Source organism: Larimichthys crocea, chromosome X (genome assembly GCF_000972845.2).
Source record: "Larimichthys crocea isolate SSNF chromosome X, L_crocea_2.0, whole genome shotgun sequence".
NCBI classification, from domain to species: domain Eukaryota; kingdom Metazoa; phylum Chordata; class Actinopteri; family Sciaenidae; genus Larimichthys; species Larimichthys crocea.
In genome coordinates this window covers 15,411,376-15,428,109 of record NC_040020.1, presented here as the reverse complement: position 1 = coordinate 15,428,109, position 16,734 = coordinate 15,411,376, and the positions used below count along the sequence as shown (strand labels likewise).

General features: G+C 39.0%; 1 protein-coding gene across 3 annotated transcripts in view; it reads right to left on the bottom strand.

Annotated features, from left to right (window-relative positions):
* LOC104934821 (myosin-7) overlaps positions 1-12,285 on the bottom strand; it is a 43,747-nt gene extending 31,462 nt beyond the window's left edge. For 2 of the 3 annotated variants that reach the window (XM_019253583.2, XM_019253581.2), the window contains exons 1-37: positions 12,191-12,250; positions 11,772-11,983; positions 11,352-11,495; positions 11,079-11,235; positions 10,958-10,985; positions 10,421-10,526; positions 10,238-10,330; positions 10,089-10,152; positions 9,907-10,005; positions 9,702-9,805; positions 9,119-9,257; positions 8,906-9,024; positions 8,648-8,797; positions 8,339-8,509; positions 7,923-8,232; positions 7,714-7,784; positions 7,386-7,591; positions 7,159-7,282; positions 6,679-6,815; positions 6,319-6,574; positions 5,958-6,200; positions 5,672-5,848; positions 5,416-5,561; positions 5,226-5,316; positions 4,758-5,147; positions 4,524-4,650; positions 4,254-4,372; positions 3,950-4,146; positions 3,529-3,712; positions 2,945-3,110; positions 2,711-2,835; positions 2,324-2,632; positions 2,029-2,232; positions 1,589-1,885; positions 1,132-1,236; positions 862-957; positions 582-716 (exon numbers count right to left, since the gene is read on the bottom strand). In XM_019253583.2, the coding sequence (XP_019109128.2) occupies positions 582-716; positions 862-957; positions 1,132-1,236; positions 1,589-1,885; positions 2,029-2,232; positions 2,324-2,632; positions 2,711-2,835; positions 2,945-3,110; positions 3,529-3,712; positions 3,950-4,146; positions 4,254-4,372; positions 4,524-4,650; positions 4,758-5,147; positions 5,226-5,316; positions 5,416-5,561; positions 5,672-5,848; positions 5,958-6,200; positions 6,319-6,574; positions 6,679-6,815; positions 7,159-7,282; positions 7,386-7,591; positions 7,714-7,784; positions 7,923-8,232; positions 8,339-8,509; positions 8,648-8,797; positions 8,906-9,024; positions 9,119-9,257; positions 9,702-9,805; positions 9,907-10,005; positions 10,089-10,152; positions 10,238-10,330; positions 10,421-10,526; positions 10,958-10,985; positions 11,079-11,235; positions 11,352-11,495; positions 11,772-11,972 (5,790 nt within the window). In that variant the 5' untranslated portion in view covers positions 11,973-11,983; positions 12,191-12,250. Of the gene's footprint in view, positions 1-581; positions 717-861; positions 958-1,131; positions 1,237-1,588; positions 1,886-2,028; positions 2,233-2,323; positions 2,633-2,710; positions 2,836-2,944; positions 3,111-3,528; positions 3,713-3,949; positions 4,147-4,253; positions 4,373-4,523; positions 4,651-4,757; positions 5,148-5,225; positions 5,317-5,415; positions 5,562-5,671; positions 5,849-5,957; positions 6,201-6,318; positions 6,575-6,678; positions 6,816-7,158; positions 7,283-7,385; positions 7,592-7,713; positions 7,785-7,922; positions 8,233-8,338; positions 8,510-8,647; positions 8,798-8,905; positions 9,025-9,118; positions 9,258-9,701; positions 9,806-9,906; positions 10,006-10,088; positions 10,153-10,237; positions 10,331-10,420; positions 10,527-10,957; positions 10,986-11,078; positions 11,236-11,351; positions 11,496-11,771; positions 11,984-12,190 lie in introns of all 3 variants that reach the window. The other variant, XM_019253582.2, reaches the window with a different exon arrangement.
* Positions 12,286-16,734: the final 4,449 nt, after the last annotated feature.

The following is a 16,734-nucleotide window of genomic DNA, read 5'->3' as shown; positions in this document are numbered from 1 at the left end:
GTAGGATTGGTTGAATCTAGGGATTTAGACATACATGTATACTAGAATTTATATTAATCCTGATATTTAAAATCAATTACTAAACTCATTACTAAAATATCACACTGATGTTGTTATTATTGTTTAGGTTTCTCTTTTTGGAATCTGACAGAGGACCTTTCTTGTACTTTGCAAATGATTTATACTTCATACTGTAAACTTTTTATATTCCTGCACAAACTGTTTACCTCTTTCATTTAAATAAAATAATATAATATATATAATTTCAACAACTTACACCTTTTTGCAGTTAACAGTTACAATATCATTGTGACTAACCTATTAACATGAAGTAATGCAACATAAAAACAAAGTTCAAAATAAAGTTGATTGATACAAAATCTGGTCTGGTTTGTTTATTACCATTAAATAATGAGGAGTTTGGTAACAGTTTTGCATTACAAATAAAACAACTTGAAATGAATGACATTGAAATGATATGAGAATAATTAAAAAGTATTGTGCAATACTGTCGAGGCAATACTGTCGAGGCAGTAGCCAGTATGTCAAGTGTTGTGTTGGAATGTAGAGTAGCTCTTTACCTTTGACCCCACATCACGGCTCTTGGCACGCAGCTTGTTCACCTGAGACTCAGCAATGTCAGCTCGCTCTTCAGCCTCATCCAGCTCATGCTGCAGTTTACGGAACTTGCTCAAGTGAGTATTGGCCTGCTCTTCCTACAGGGATCAACAAAACACATTACACAATATTGTACCATGACAAATGTGAACCTGAGAGTACATTTAAGCCTCAACTGATCATTTACAAAGGAAAGATTGCTGAGGACACGTCACAAATAAGAAACAACAAGCCCACACTTACAGCCTCCTCAGCAGATCTCTTGTAGGCTTTGACTTTCAGCTGCAGCTTGTCAACCAGATCCTGCAGACGCACAGTATTCTTGCGGTCTTCCTCAGTCTAAATAAATCAAGGGAATAGGAGACTCACAGGTTTAATAAGAAGTATTCTCTCTCATTAATAAATACATTTAAAAAAATCTTAAATACACATGTATGTGTATATATACACCCACACACATGTATACATCTATTTCTATAAATATATATATATATATAAAAGAAAAAAAATCACCTGGTATGTGAGCTCCTTGATGCGTCTTTCATATTTACGGATTCCCTTCACTGCCTCACTGCTTTTCTTCTGTTCCAACTCCACCTCATTCTCCAACTCCCTTACCTGAAAACATCAGAAAGTAATTTAGTGGAAATTCTCTAGTTCACAAGGAGCGAAGCACAAACCCGCTTTCATGAATATATTTTAACATATACATAAATAACTGTGGAAGATGGGTGGAAATCTCCAACAGTATCTGTACAGTACCTGTCCATAATCAAACAGCGGAAAGACAGAGTTAGTGAGGATCCTGGTGAAGGAATTAGATTATCTAGCAAACCAATGACATGTATACTGTCCTCAGGATGGTGAAGACCAAGAGCCAAATGGCCAAGAAATTATGGCATAATACGGTTGTTTAATGTCTGCTGGTTGTGCAAGAAGGCTGTTATGTGTATTGGTAAATTTCTCTCACCCTGGCTTCAAGCTTCTGCAACTGCTTCTTGCCTCCCTTCATGGCGATCTGTTCAGCTTCATCCAGACGGTGCTGGAGGTCTTTGATGGTTTGCTCCATGTTCTTCTTCATACGCTCCAGGTGAGCGCTGGTGTCCTGCTCTTTCTTTAGCTCCTCTGCCATCATAGCAGCATCAGTAATGGCCTTCTTGGCCTTTTCCTCTGCATTTCTGCATTCCTGCACTGCTTCCTCCACTTCAGTCTGAAGCTGGGATGCATCCACCTCAAGTTTCTTCTTCTGGTTTATCAAGCCAGTGTTCTACATATTTTTGAGATGTAGCATTTTTGAATGTGAGAAAATACTATTGCTGCACTAATTACAAATTACAAATAGTAATACTTTTGAGTCCAAGGAATACAGTCAACCATCTGTGGTGGTTGCAATAAATGATTAAGTCTTACCTGTGAGTGCAGTAGCTGCACCCTCTCACTAACATCCAGCAACTCTTGCTCAGCAAGTTTGCGACCTCTCTCAGTTTGCTCCAGAGCAGACCTGAGCTCTTCTAGTTCAGCCTGAAGCAGGTTGTTACGTCTCTCAACGATGGCAATGTTCTCTTTAAGATCATCATTGGCCCGTACAGACTCATCCAGCTGAATCTGACAATCCTGAGTGAAATTACAATGTCCACATTAATAATTATATTCAGTTCAAACTGAAAACATCTTTAGAAATTAAGGTTTTTCATTTCTGGTTTACCTTCAAATGCGCATGAACAGATTTAAGTTGTTTCTGGGCCTCAGCCGCCTGCCTGTTGGACTGACTTAGTTGGATCTCCATCTCATTGAGGTCTCCCTCCATTTTCTTCTTTATACGAAGGGCCTCATTCCTGCTGCGACACTCAGCTTCAAGAGAGCTCTGCAGGGTGTCAATCGTCCTCTGCAGGTTCCTCTTGCACTGCTCCATCTCCTCATCTTTCTCAGCTAGTTTGCGTTCAATATCAGCTTTAATTTGATTGAACTCAAGCTGGGCTCTTAGAATCTTGCCCTCTTCGTGCTCCAGGGAGGCCTGATAGACAAGAGGGTACAGAGTTATATATAAGAGTAGAGTATTCATTCAGTTTCACTCATCAAAGAGAGTCCGTACCTCAGCTTCCTCAAGAGCAGAGTGGATCTCGCTCTTCTCCTGTTCAAGTTGTTTCCGTAATTTCTCTAGTTCATGGATGCTCTTTCCACCCTCGCCAAGTTGCTCAGTGAGGTCAGAAATCTCCTCTATGGAACATCAAACAGTGTGATTAGGATGGCTTTACAATTTTATTTTTTGTACAATATACTGTATCTGCAGAAACTTGGACACTGGTATCCTGGTATGAGATCTTACCCTGCAAGTTCTTATTCTCTCTCTTCATGGTCTCCAGGTGATCCAGAGACTCCTCATAAGAGTTCTTCAGTTTGAAGAGCTCAGTACTCAGAGACCTGGCTTCCTTCTGGGAGCTCTCCAGCTCACACTGAGACTCCTCATACTTCTGCTTCCACTCAGACAGGACCTACAGTAGACAAATAACAAAATCCGTGAATTGAAGATAGCTCACCTTTTATGAAAGACTTTCAAAACAACTCTCCACAGTGGAGAACATATCAAATTCATGCTAAATATAAACAAATTTGCACGATAGGTGTTAATTAGACGTACTTAGAGTTGGTGAAATGTTTCATCTCGACATATGCTCCAATGTCTTTTTTTGATGCTACCACTGGAGGGAACTCTACTACTCACTGTGGCTTTAACAGCCGTCATTAAGGTTCAATGAAATTGCCTTATAGTATTCTGTAGCTCCAAGATGTAAGTTAATAGGTCAAACTCATGATTTCCTGATATTTTTGCTGGTCCAAAGGCTACACCTGTTGATGGCGGTTATTAGTGGGTAATTGGTTGGTGGTTACAAATACTTTGGAGTACTTTACCTTGTCAAAGTTTCTTTGCTTCTTGTCCAGAGCAGCAGCAGCAGCATTAGACCTCTCCACATCCACCATGAGATCTTCAATCTCATTCTGCAGCCTGTGTTTGGTCTTCTCCAGTGAGGAACATTTAGCATTCACTGCTTCAACAGCCTCCTCAGCATCCTGCAGACGCTGGGCCAGCTTTTTCCTTTAGAAATCAATCATTCAAACAATTCAATATCTGTGCAGCTGTTCTTGTTGTATAAATCATAATAAATTCAACTACTATGACTGGCTGCTTGATCATCTAACAGACAAACTTTTTGTTCGTCTTACATTTTAGTAGGAACATAACACAAACAAAAAGCTGATCTGCTAGACGAAGTAAAATGTCTTTTTAGGGATTACATATGACATCATGAATTTGGATCTCAAACTATCTTACTTGGCCTCTTCCAGTTCCTCGGTTCTCTGGATGGCATCAGTTTCGTACTTAGTTCTCCACTGAGCCACCTCAGAGTTGGCCTTGGACATGCCGCGTTGCAGTTCAGCCTTTGCCTCCTGCTCCTCCTCATACTGCTCCCTGAGCAGGTCACAGTCATGACGAGCAGACTGCACTGCATGGGCCAGGGCACTCTTTGCCTGTTAAAATAAAATTATGACATTATATTACATTATTATATTATAGTATCACTGTAATATACATAAGTTAGAAATCACTGTCACTGTGCAGTAAAAGTAAATTTCACCTTGGTCTCCTCTTCCAGTTGTCGCTTTAGGTCTTCTATCTGTTGAGTGTAGGACATTTTTCCTCTTGTCAGTTGAGACACTAGAGAATCCTTCTCCTCCAGTTGCCTTGAGAGCTCACCTAGTATTTTAGCAAAAAAGAGTTTTATTGTCCATGTGCTAACAAACTTTGTATCACCAATAATTTTAAAGAGATTTTATCTGTTTTCTCAGTAAATCTTCATGAATTTCATAATTTGAGCTATAAAATCCGTGAAGTAGAATTAATGTACCATTTTCAGTTTGAAGTTTAGCTTTTTGCATATTGAAGTCATTGATGCAGCGTTGAGCTTCTTCAAATTTGGTCTTGTATTCATTCATCTGATCTTCAACGGTCCTGCATGTCTTCTCTATATTTGTCTAGATTTAACATTTAAAAAAAAGAAAAATACTTATTATACATCAAATACAGACAGTTCAATCTGTGCAATGTCAACAGTTTAAAGTAGTTTGTCATTTTAGCCAACCTTAGTCTTCACAATATGTTCCATATTGGAGACCACATCATCCAGCTCCAGCCTGAGCTCACTCTTCTCCTTCTCCAGTTTCTGCTTGACTCTCTGCAGGTTGTCAATCTGCTCTCCCAGGTCAGCAACACTGTCAGCTTGTTTCTTCCTGAGTGTGGCAGCAGTGGCTTCATGCTGCAGAGTGGCCTCTTCAAGGTCTCTGCGAAGTTTCAGGAACTCAGCCTCCCTCTTCTTGTTCATCTCAATCTGGGCAGCTGTGGCTCCACCAGCCTCCTCCAGCCTCTCACTGATCTCCTCCAGTTCTCTGGCTAAGTCTGCTCTCTGCTTCTCCACCTTGGCTCGAGCAGCTCGCTCTGCTTCAAGCTCTTCCTCCAACTCCTCAATGCGGGCCTGTAGAGACAGAACTATTCAGTTGTTGCTTACTATTGACTGTTTTACCAGTTTTAATTACACACAATTGGTCATTACCTGGAGCTCTTTCAGTTTCTTTTGAAGCTGAATGGTTATGGCCTGCTCATCTTCTATTCTATTGTTGAGCTGACTGACTTCAAAATCTTTCCTGTTGTTAAAAAACAGTAGTTATTATAACAGCTGGTCATATGCTCTGCTTGTATATGTACATATTGTGTGTGTATGACATATACAATAATGTGTTTACTTTTTCAGATGCTCTTCAAGTTGTTGCTTGTCATTCTCCAGGTCCATTAGGCTCTCCTGGGTTAATTTCAAGTCTCCCTCCAGCTTCCTTTTGGCTCTTTCAAGATCCATCCGAACCTTCTTCTCTTGTTCCAGTGAACCTTCAAGCTGGGTAATATTATGACAGATAGTCAAACAGTTTTCCCCCGTATGCAAGGAGTATTATGTTTTTGCTAAACACATGAAACTGTGGACATAACACATAGTAGAAACCTTACATCATCCACTTGCTGCTCCAGCTTAGCCTTGGCCTTGGTCAGAGTGTTGACTTTGTCTTCTTCACTCTGCAGATCATCCAGCGTTTGCTGATGAGCTTCTTGTAAGGCTTTTTTTTCCTTGGTCAACTTGGCAATGATTTCATCCAGAGCAGCCATCTCCTCAACCAAGTTCTTAACCTGTGAAATGAGAAATATACATACAAAAAACAGGTTAGAAACATGACTTATACATTCTTATATAGCATTTGTATTAATAGAAATATTAATAGCTAACTCATTCCCATACCTTGTTCTCAGTGGCATGCTTCTCTTTCTCCACTTTAGCCAGAGTTAACTCTAAGTCATCAATGTCTTTCTTCAACTCGGAACACTCATCCTCCAGTTTCCTCTTCTTAGCTGTAAGTTCAGCATTCATTTCTTCTTCATCCTCCAATCTCTCAGTTAGTTCTTTGGCTTTTGCTTCCATCTGAATTTTGTGTTTGATCAACCCCTCACATCTTTCCTCTGCATCCGCAAGATTATCTTGCTCCTAAAACATATGAATTACAATATGCGGACATATTTTGCATTTATTAGTTTTCATATGGTATGTACTGTTTGGTGACATTTTTACATAATAATATTAAGAATGCTGTCTTTAGACTTACAGCCTGAACGTGGAGCTGCAGGTCATTCTTCTCTTGGAGAAGAGAAACCATTTTTTCCTCTAGTTCCTTTCTACGAGCTTCAGATTTTGCATAAGCCTCTTTCAGCTTCAGGAATTCTTCCTTCATGTTGGCCATCTCCTTTTCTGCCTCAGCAGATCTCAACAGAGGTTTGATCTTGAAGAACAGCTTCATCCAGGGCCAATTCTTGACCCCCATGAAGGCACGGATATTCCACTGGATCACCAACAGTGCATCTCTGTCAGTAAGATAGACTCAAGTTATTACTACCACTTAACACAAAACAGAATCATCGTTGAAAAATAATTTCCATGGTTTTATTTTATTTTAAATTCTTCTGACCTCCTTTCAACAATCTTCTGGAATTCCACTCTTGCCAGCAGACCTCTTGATCTAGCCTGGATTCCAGTAATGATGAGTGATAAACGGTCATCCCGCATTTCCTCCAGCTGCCCAAGAAGACCAGCCTTGAAGAACACCTTTGGGATCATGTCACAGAATGTAAGTATCCTCCAGGTGTTACATGAGAGCTTGCACTCTGAGACATAACATGTAGCTTTATATAATTTTTGAAAGAAGAAATACATTGTTCACCAAAAAGAGAGTTCATTTGCTAAGGATTTAAATTGTAGTTCCAGGTCTATTTGGTCAAACCGAACCTTATCATGGCAAATACTGCCTTTATTTTTCACATAATATTTCATAAACCTAAGTTAGAAATTGTTGGCATTGTTCAGTGAGTCAGTTTTGCTGACTCTTCTTGACTTGTGTTCTTGTATTTTACCACTTTATATAGACAAGTCCTTTCAACTCCTTATTTACCTTTGTGTGTCCAAACTTGTACTGGTTGTGATCAATATCCAGAGAACCAAGAAGTTTCTCAGCTCCCTTTCTGCTGTCAATGAACTGACCATCAGGGATGGCAGCGGGATTTAGGATGCGATATCTGAAAGACAAAAATAAAATTTATATTGTATTACATTATTAATTATATTTAGCTTCTGCATGGAAATATAATTTCCTAATCAGTATCTTAAATTAAATAATACCTCTGTTTGAAATCTCCATAGAGGATCCTGTTGGGGAAGCCCTTTCTGCAGATCCTGATGCCTTCCAGCACACCGTTACAGCGCAGCTGGTGCATCACCAGAGGATTCTCCATGGCCCCAGGAGTCTTGGTCTCATTGGGGATGATGCAGCGTACAAAGTGAGGGTGAGTAGACCTCAAGTTGGTCATCAACTTGTTCAGGTTCTCCTGTGGAGGTAATTAAACCATGTGTTAAGCACCCAGTTTAGGTGATTATTGTCTATTGTCACAGTCTCAGGTGTCCATATGAAGAATCACGTCACACATTAATGATTACATATTATACTAACCCTGTGCAAGGCAGACACAGTTTGGAAGGATGAACCCTTCTTCTTGCTTCCTTTGCCCTTCCCAGCATCAGCTAATAAACCAGTGCATAAATCATTAGATTGCATTAACAGAACAGGAACAAATTATCCAATCTTACTATTCTCACTATGACAAGTATCTAAAATAATTACCAGTGGAGGTTAATGTTGTACATTCTTTCTAATCTTACCTGAATCAGCTCCAGCATAATTTACAAAGAGGAAAGATAACAGCTTGAGATTAGACTTCTGATACAGTCCCACAACAGTCTCATTCAGAGGATCCTTGTTCTTCACCAGCCAGTTGTTGATATTATAATCAACAGTTCCAGCATAGTGCATCAGGGCAAAATGGGCCTCTGGTTTTCCTTTGACAATTCTGGGTTTCTGGAAGTTGGCAGATTTCCCCAGATGGTTGTCATAGAGCTTAGCTTTAAAGGTGGCATCTGAGGCTTTGGGGAACATGCACTCCTCTTCAAGGATTGACATGATACCCATGGGCTGAGGAGACAAAAATATATGAGTGGTTTGAAAAAAATGAAATAAATAAATCACAATATTTTTTAAACAATCTCCCTGTATAGCTGAGCATGTAGTAGTCTCTCACCTTTTCAATCAGGTCAATACAGGCCTGCAAGTCCATACCAAAGTCAATGAAAGTCCATTCAATGCCCTCTTTCTTGTACTCTTCTTGCTCCAGCACAAACATGTGGTGGTTGAAAAACTGTTGCAGTTTTTCATTGGTGAAGTTGATGCACAGCTGCTCAAAGGTGTTGAACTGTAACATAAAGTAAGAAAGGTAGTAATTTTCATACTCATATCTTTTTTACCTGCAGTAAATTGAAAAAGATGGAGTTGAATAAATGAATTTGCCTGTAGAATATAGATTTTATTAACATAAAAGAAGGAAGCTCACATCAAAGATCTCAAATCCAGCAATGTCCAGTACACCAATGAAGTACTGACGGGGCTGCTTGGTGTCCAGGGATTGGTTGATTCTCACCACCATCCATAGGAACATCTTTTCATACACTGACTTAGACAGTGCACCAACAGCATAGTACACCTGTGGAAGAAAATCCCAAATAAAAAAGTTACAGTAAATAGCCCTTACTGTATTCCTTCATTCATTTATTGTACTTTAAGGGACACCATGCAAAAGTTGTATTCTTACCTGCTGGACATTTTGTCCCTTGGTGACCCACTCATTTCCTACTTTGACTCTTGGGTGACAGAGTCCTTTGATGAGGTCAGCCGAGTTCAGACCCATCAGATAAGCTACTTTGTCAGCATCTGAAAAAATACACGCAAATGTAAAATCTTTCAATACTGTAAATGCCTTAAATCCTGACATTCATGTTTCATGGTTTCAGAGAATTTCTCATACCTTCTGTGCCATCAGCTTCTGCCTGCTCCTCTCGCTGCTTGTTCTTGAACTTCATGTTGCCATGATGCATGATGGCACCAGTCAGCTTGTAAATTCCGTTCTTCTCTTCTTGAGTAAAGCCCAGCACATCAAAGGCATCCTGAATGAGAAGAGGAGTATCATATTTGATATGTTATTGACTTTTGCATCATATCAGACTACACTGACAGGAGAGATCGGAGGGGTTACAATAGTATGTGCTCTGTGAGCCACCAGGATCCCATGTTAAACCACCACTAACACCTGACATCAGAAATCTAAACCTGTCCTTTCAAATCATTTTTATTCTCATCCAAGGACACAGTAATACTGAGTTACAAGTGACATCAATGACGTCAAGTTTTGTAATCCTATACCAACAGCTAGATCCGAAATACCATGTGGGAAGCCAGAACAATAGCAGTTACTTTTCAGTAAACCCTACAAGGACTAAATTTAGAATAGTAAAATCTCTAAATTGGACTGATACGACATACTTTTACTTTACTTCTTTCATGTTAGTGGCTGTAGAAATGAAAACACATTGTGGCGCATCCCTACTCACATCAGTGGCCATCAGCTCTTCAGCATCATTGATGGAGGCCACAGTCGTCTCTCCTTGGGAGATGAAGGCGTAGTCATAGGGGTTGTTGGTGATGAGCAACATCTCTAAAGAGCAATACAGAAATGTTAGATTTTGAGTCCTCTGGATATAGCAACATTACCACTACTAATTATTACTGGTCCAAATATCAGTTATTTTCATTTACCAAGCAGCTCAGGTTTCTTCTGAGACAGAATCTGATAGAAGATGTGGTAATCTCTCTCAGCCTTGAGCTGAAAGGTGACACGGGATTTTTCCAACAGATCTGTAAAGACATTTGCATTATGTAGGCTGGAAGGGGATCAATGATCACAGACAAGATAAAAGTATAGAGCAGAAACTGCTTACATGTCTCAATATCAGCTGAGGCCAGCTTTCCACTGGCTGCAAAGTGAATTCGGATGAATTTACCCTTAAATAAATGACAAACAAAAAAAAAAAACATTAAATACAATATTGACATTGGGACACTGGGATATTTCATTACAGAAACTTACAAATCTGGAGGAGTTGTCATTCCTGATGGTTTTGGCATTACCAAAGGCCTCTAACGCTGGGTTAGCCTGGATGATTTGATCCTCCAGAGTACCCTAAAAAACACAGGAATGCTACAGTCATTCAAGTAGGTAAACACTAAAGAAAATCATGTAATGTGTTGTAAGAGCATCTACTATTATAACCTTTTTATCAGAGCTTCCCTCCTTCTTCCCGCCTGCAGCTGCAATGCTGGCAAAGTACTGGATGACTCTCTTGGTGTTGACAGTTTTCCCAGCACCAGATTCTCCACTGAAGACACAAATGTAATTGTAGTGATAAATACATTAATGGGCAACATATAGTAAACTACACACACTTTGTCAGGCTTTGGATTAATCAACATAAATAAGACTGTTATTATACATAATCACTATAATAACATATTATTTCTAAGTCAATGTTCTGTATTGACCTGTTGCTTAGTTATTTATGTTCTTTTTTAGGCCTTCTTGTCCTATTTGAAATTAATATGCAGAGTTGTTCACTAATAACATTTTAACTCGAAATAATAAAATATATTTTTGAGACTAACTGAAATACAGTATATATCAGCAAAAGCTCAAAAAAGCTGTATATCTCATTGAAGGCATAGAAATTCTCATAGAAATTCAGGTCAATTAAATTGACCTAATTCCCGGTTTCAATATATAACAAATTAAAACAAAAAAAACATAACTTACGTGATGAGAATTGACTGATTTTCTCTGTCTGGAAAAGAGAAGAAAATAAGTATTCCAGGATTTCTGAAAGAATTTCCACTTTATCTTGTATGGACATAATGATAAACAAAAGATAAGTTACCAGTTAGCATGTACTGGTAAGCGTTGTCAGAGATGGAGAAGATATGAGGAGGAGCTTCACTCCTCTTCTTTCCTCTATAGGCAACAACCACTTCTTGGTTGTACACTGGCAGCCACTTGTAGGGGTTGACAGTCACACAGAAGAGCCCAGAGTAGGTCTATAAGAATGAGAACGCAATCTGTTAAAGTTGAAGGATGGATATATATAATAATAAGTATGTAGTATAGGTATAGGTGAGGGGTACAATCTTTGCCTCAGTTGTTTTCAACTCACATAAATCATCCATGCTGCATAACGCTCTTTGAGGTTAAACAGCACAGCGGGCTCATGGAGGAAAGTGAACATGGCCATGTCTTCAATTTTATCAAACTTTGGCGGGTTTTGAGGGTGCACATCACACTCCTTCACTGTGACAGTCTGAAAACGGAAAAGTCAGCATTAATAGACTGTTGTTAATCCTGCATAAATTCAGCTACTTTCAATTATTACAAGTGTTTGTTTGTTTTTGTGAATGCATGGGGAAAATGCACTGGAAGCATCGTGCCTCTGTGCATTTAAGCCTCTGACTTCTGTTGTGTCTCTGCTATGTATGACCAAAGGACAAATGGATCTCAGTCATCTCTTAAATTACTACTGTGTCTTAGTTAGGATACCAGTTGCATCCAGCACAGCTGTGCCGGCCGGCTCACTGACCTTCCCTCTCTCAGTCTGAGCAGTGACTTTGTCCCCCTCACGGCTGGTGATGGAAGCCTTCACATATTCCTCGTCAGAGTCAGGGACGAAGCACTCCTTCTTCATGTCGAAAGGACGGGTCTGGGCCTCCAGACGCTCTCTGTCTGACTTCCTCAGGTACGGTGCTGCTGCCCCAAACTCTTTCATGGCAGCGTCACCCATTTTCACCTTTTCTAGAGAAAAAAATGTAATTGAAGTTTAAATATGTTATTTATTTATCCAAAGGTAACTGCAGGATATAAGAAGACATATGCCAATATAAAGCAAGGGTGTTTATGGTGTTAATTTATCATTTTGGTGGAATGTTTTTTTTTTTTTATTCTCCATATCACAAAAATATTTTTAAATCAAACACATTTTCTTTTTTCAGATGCTCTTACCTTACTTATCCCTGCTGAGGAGACTGAGGTGTAATGGTCCTGAGGAAAGAAAGAATGGAATGAGTCTGCAGTCTTGCCAGTAATGCTTTCGTATTGAAGTATAGTGTAGCCATTGTCACTGCACCTTACCTTGAGATTGAATGGTGACCTATTGGGGGTTTCACCATGAGTTCTCTTTATAAACAAAGCCTCTCTGCCAAATATGGAGCAGCGTTTCAGGGTCCTGGAATGTTATTGTGTCTGACTTGCGTTGGGGGTACATGATGGGAGGGGGTTAATGAGTGGCAGAGAGCAATATAGAAATCAGCAGGTCAGAGTCTTATCAGTGATGGGGTCCCCTGACGAAGCCATATTAGGAGCTCCATACAGGGTGGTGATTAATCATAGGTATCCTCAAGCAGCCAGGGGACAACAACTTGGTCTTTAAATAGACACAAAGAGGAGAGGAATTCCTTTCTCATCATCTCCTACAGTAAGTGTGCTTCTGTTGTAGGAACAATGTGTTTACTTAACAGAAGTATCTTCACTTAAGACAGCCACAACTGATACTGATAAAAAATAAAAAAGCTTCAAATGTCTATGATTCAATTATATGAAAATGTTTTCAGGGGTTAGGGTTACAGCAGCTGGTAGCCATCAGAGGTCAAATCCCAATAATATGAGCATATTTTATTTAATTACAAATTAATATTTAGTTCTACCTGCTATAATCTGTTTATCGTGGTGGTCAAACATATTTTACACAAACAAAAAAATCCACACACAACACATTTTTGATAGTCCACCTACAGAGTATATATATATATATATATATATATTAGTGTATAGAGTATTTATCACATTTCAACTGTGTGGCTTTAGATGTTCAATGGATAATGTATAGATATAGGCATATGTATAGAATGTATGTACAATTCATGAACATACCCTAACCAATATGTGTTATCATGTTTTACCAATCAAAAACTGTTTTATGAATCTCAGATGTTTAAATGTTAGTGCTCTATAAACTGTAGGTAGACTATCCAAAAAAGTCATACTCATACATTCTAACATTTTGATTCAGTATACTTATATATTCACTGTTAAATGATTGAGAAAGTAATGACTGACATTTTTAATGCATCTTGGAACGAGAGCAACAACAAAAGTAATGAAAAGCATAGTTCCCATTCCTTGCATGATGTACAGTAAAACAGAGGATAGTGTGAATGTACACTACTGGCACTGTTGTCAAAACACAAAGGAAGACGCAGAAAATATCTGTGGAGATATTTTAGAGAAGTATGTCATGTATGGGTTTCATTTACCCAGAGGGCTTAAGTGGAGTCTCTGTGTGGCATTGGTAACATATTGTGTTTAGTTATCACAGAATGGACTTTGCGGTAACATAAACAGCCGTCAGATACCGAGTGTGCCGGTCTAAAAAAAGAACATTAGTCTATGTGATTAACTAGGCGACAAGTGCGAGGCACACAGACAGAGGTCTGCCACAGGTGACATGCTTGAGATTCACTAAAACTCAGTAATGATGACACACAATAGAGGGCTATGCCAAGGTCACTGTACAAGCCTTCTCCCATTATCAGGCAGCAGCTAGCACAAACTGGCCCCCTCAGTTACAGTCCTGTTGACATGGCATTGTGTCTTTGAGGACAAAGATAACGGCGTGAAATTCCTGCTGAGAACCCTGCACTGATTGAGGAGAACAGTCACAGAGGCTTTCACCATCCAGCCTTTGCCTGCATGTGGGATCAGTTGTAGCAGATGAATGGCCTTACACTGGGCTCTATCTCACATAAATTTATTGAGAGTGATAGGTATACCTCGCATAGAATTTTTATGTTTCATTCAAAATGCCACCCATGTGTGGAGTTTAAGCTCAGTGTCTTCAGCCTATAGCAGCTTTCACCTCTTTCACATCTTCAAAATCTGCTAACACTACACCATGTTAAAAGTCTTTTTATCCGGAAGTAAATATACACATACCCTCTGCTCACCTTTCAACGCTGTTCATCAAGCTTACTGATTTATACTCCAAAACACATTTATTTATTAAGTATTATTGACCTAACCCACTATTTAAAAACACTTGACTAACTTATACAACATGCATAATGTATATGTATAGCAACTATAATGCAGAGCCAATCACTGGCACCAGTAATCACAGCCCCTTCAAAGGTTAAGAGATAAAAGGAGGGTTAACAGCTGCTGACAAGTGCTGAGATTATTTCCATTCTGATAACTTCCCTGGCCCTTATACTGACAGCTGGCGTCAGGGTGCTAAATGGAAGTGAGAGATTCCATGCTCCTGCTAAAGACCAAGTGAAGATAATACTGACCTCACAGGACAAACTTCTATTTATTACAGAAACCGTGATTTTAAAGCTTTATTATGTCACAACAAATAAATATTCAACACCTATATTTATGTCTCTTTGGCTTTGGGCCCAGAGGACACCTTTACAATAGACACTTGATTAGTATATCAGCAACTTAGACTAGTCTTTCTTCTGATTTCACCAGTTACTTTACATTTTATTGTTATTTGTTTCCTCTGCTTTCCTCTGTTTTACATCACACCCTGCTTTCTACAAATAGGAATTCTGCTAGATACCAATTAAATGTGTGAGTCTTTGGTGCTAAATGGTCATTATTGGTTTTACATCAGATGTGACCTTGAAGGATTACATCATCCACCGGGGATTTTCTGTTAATGAGATTTAAGTTTGTGTGTGTGGTGCCCGTTTCTTACTTTGTGATAATTATTGCTCTTTATGGTAAGTAACTAACTATTTCCATACAATGATATTTGCTGCCACTGCTGCTCGAATTGCAAATTACATTTTGTGTAGCAGAGAAATTACCATGGTCAGAACTGCGTGCAGTGGCATCATGCCCACATTCCACTGGACATTGTGGTGGACAGCCCACATTTGAGAGTTCAGTGGTGTAGAACCCATCAACACTGGGCTACAGAGATGTGAAACAAAGCCAACTGCATACCCCAAGAGAACGCTATACAGGCCTAGGCCTACAGTGAGGAGATCCGCGGTCTCAGTTAGGCTTTGAGAGGCATTTTTCTGCCGTGGTGTGGGCCCACTTTTCCCCTTAGAGAGGACGGTCACTGCAGAACAATACAAAGTTGTTTCAGTCCTGGTCTCAGTGACATTTCAGATGGAGGAGATCAAACAGCCACAGCAGTGTGACGTTGGGCTGTAAAGCACCACTGTGTTAGATTAGACAATGATAGCGGTAAGCATTTTTTGTACTATATATAACTGTGTCAAATATGCTTGCTTTTAACCCTGGAGATAAGACGCTGAGCATCGTATACTGTGATAAAGGTCGTCTAGTTATAGAGGCAGTGAATTGTTCCATCGTCCACTTATTCATTCAAGCATAGGCTCAGATATCCCGTTAATCACACCGATAATCCTCAGCACATACTGTGCTGGATGTGGTGCACCTCTTTAACCAGAGGTGTGAATGTACTTTAATTAGCTAATAGATACCTGCTTGTCCACTAAGGGAGTTAAAGACATGACATGTAATAAGAGAAGAGAGAGGACTCCCTGACTTTCACACAAAGGAAGTCTGGGGCCTCCCTCTTCTCCCTCCTCCTGCTCCCCAAATCATTATTTAGTCTCTAGCAGCAGGAAAAATGACTGAGACCTGACACTAGGACCAAGGCAAAGCTCTAGACAAGACAGCACTCTTAGTTCAAGTTATGAAAGTTGCAAACTACTTTAAGATACTTCTCTAATTCCAAACTCTAGCTCTACCTTCATTTGTAATGCTTTTAATTAAACAGATTTTTCAATCAAAATATTGCATATTTAAAAAGGGTTTTATGTAAAAAAAAAATGAATCCAGTTTATGATGCCTAATTATATCTAAATGCAAGACAGACATCCCAATTTAATTTGATTTTCCGATGATTTATTTCAGTACATAAACTAGATATTTCATTATTGATTCTTTAAAATCCTCCCTAGCCCTTTGGAGGAGTTGGCTGACTTGAACAGGGATTTAGAGAGCAGCTGCAAGTGATTATGTATGGTATTATAGTAGGCCTGAGTATGAGCATTGGTTTATTGTTGACCTTGAGGCGCAGGCTCTTGGGATTTCTTTAAGTCTATTTCAAGAACAAGAGATTTGTTTTATCTTTTTCTATTTTTACCATCACCTCAACTCAACTTTCCAGTTTTTTTGGCTCTCTGCCACCACATTTTATTGGTCCCCAAAATTTTCCTGATCAGGTCTAACCCTAAATGTTTTAATCAATCTTACTCAATTTATCCTAATGGAAAAGTAAGATAAATAAATTGACAGTGCTGTATTCAGTTTACAAAAATTGACACAGTGACAATTTTATGGGTTACCTACATTTTAATACCATGAATTATATATATTCTATATATATATAATATTATATATATATCTTTATATATATATATATATATATATATATATATATCTAATATATATATTTGTTGTGACATTAAGTCATTTTGTTGCTACAGACCAGTGAAGACATT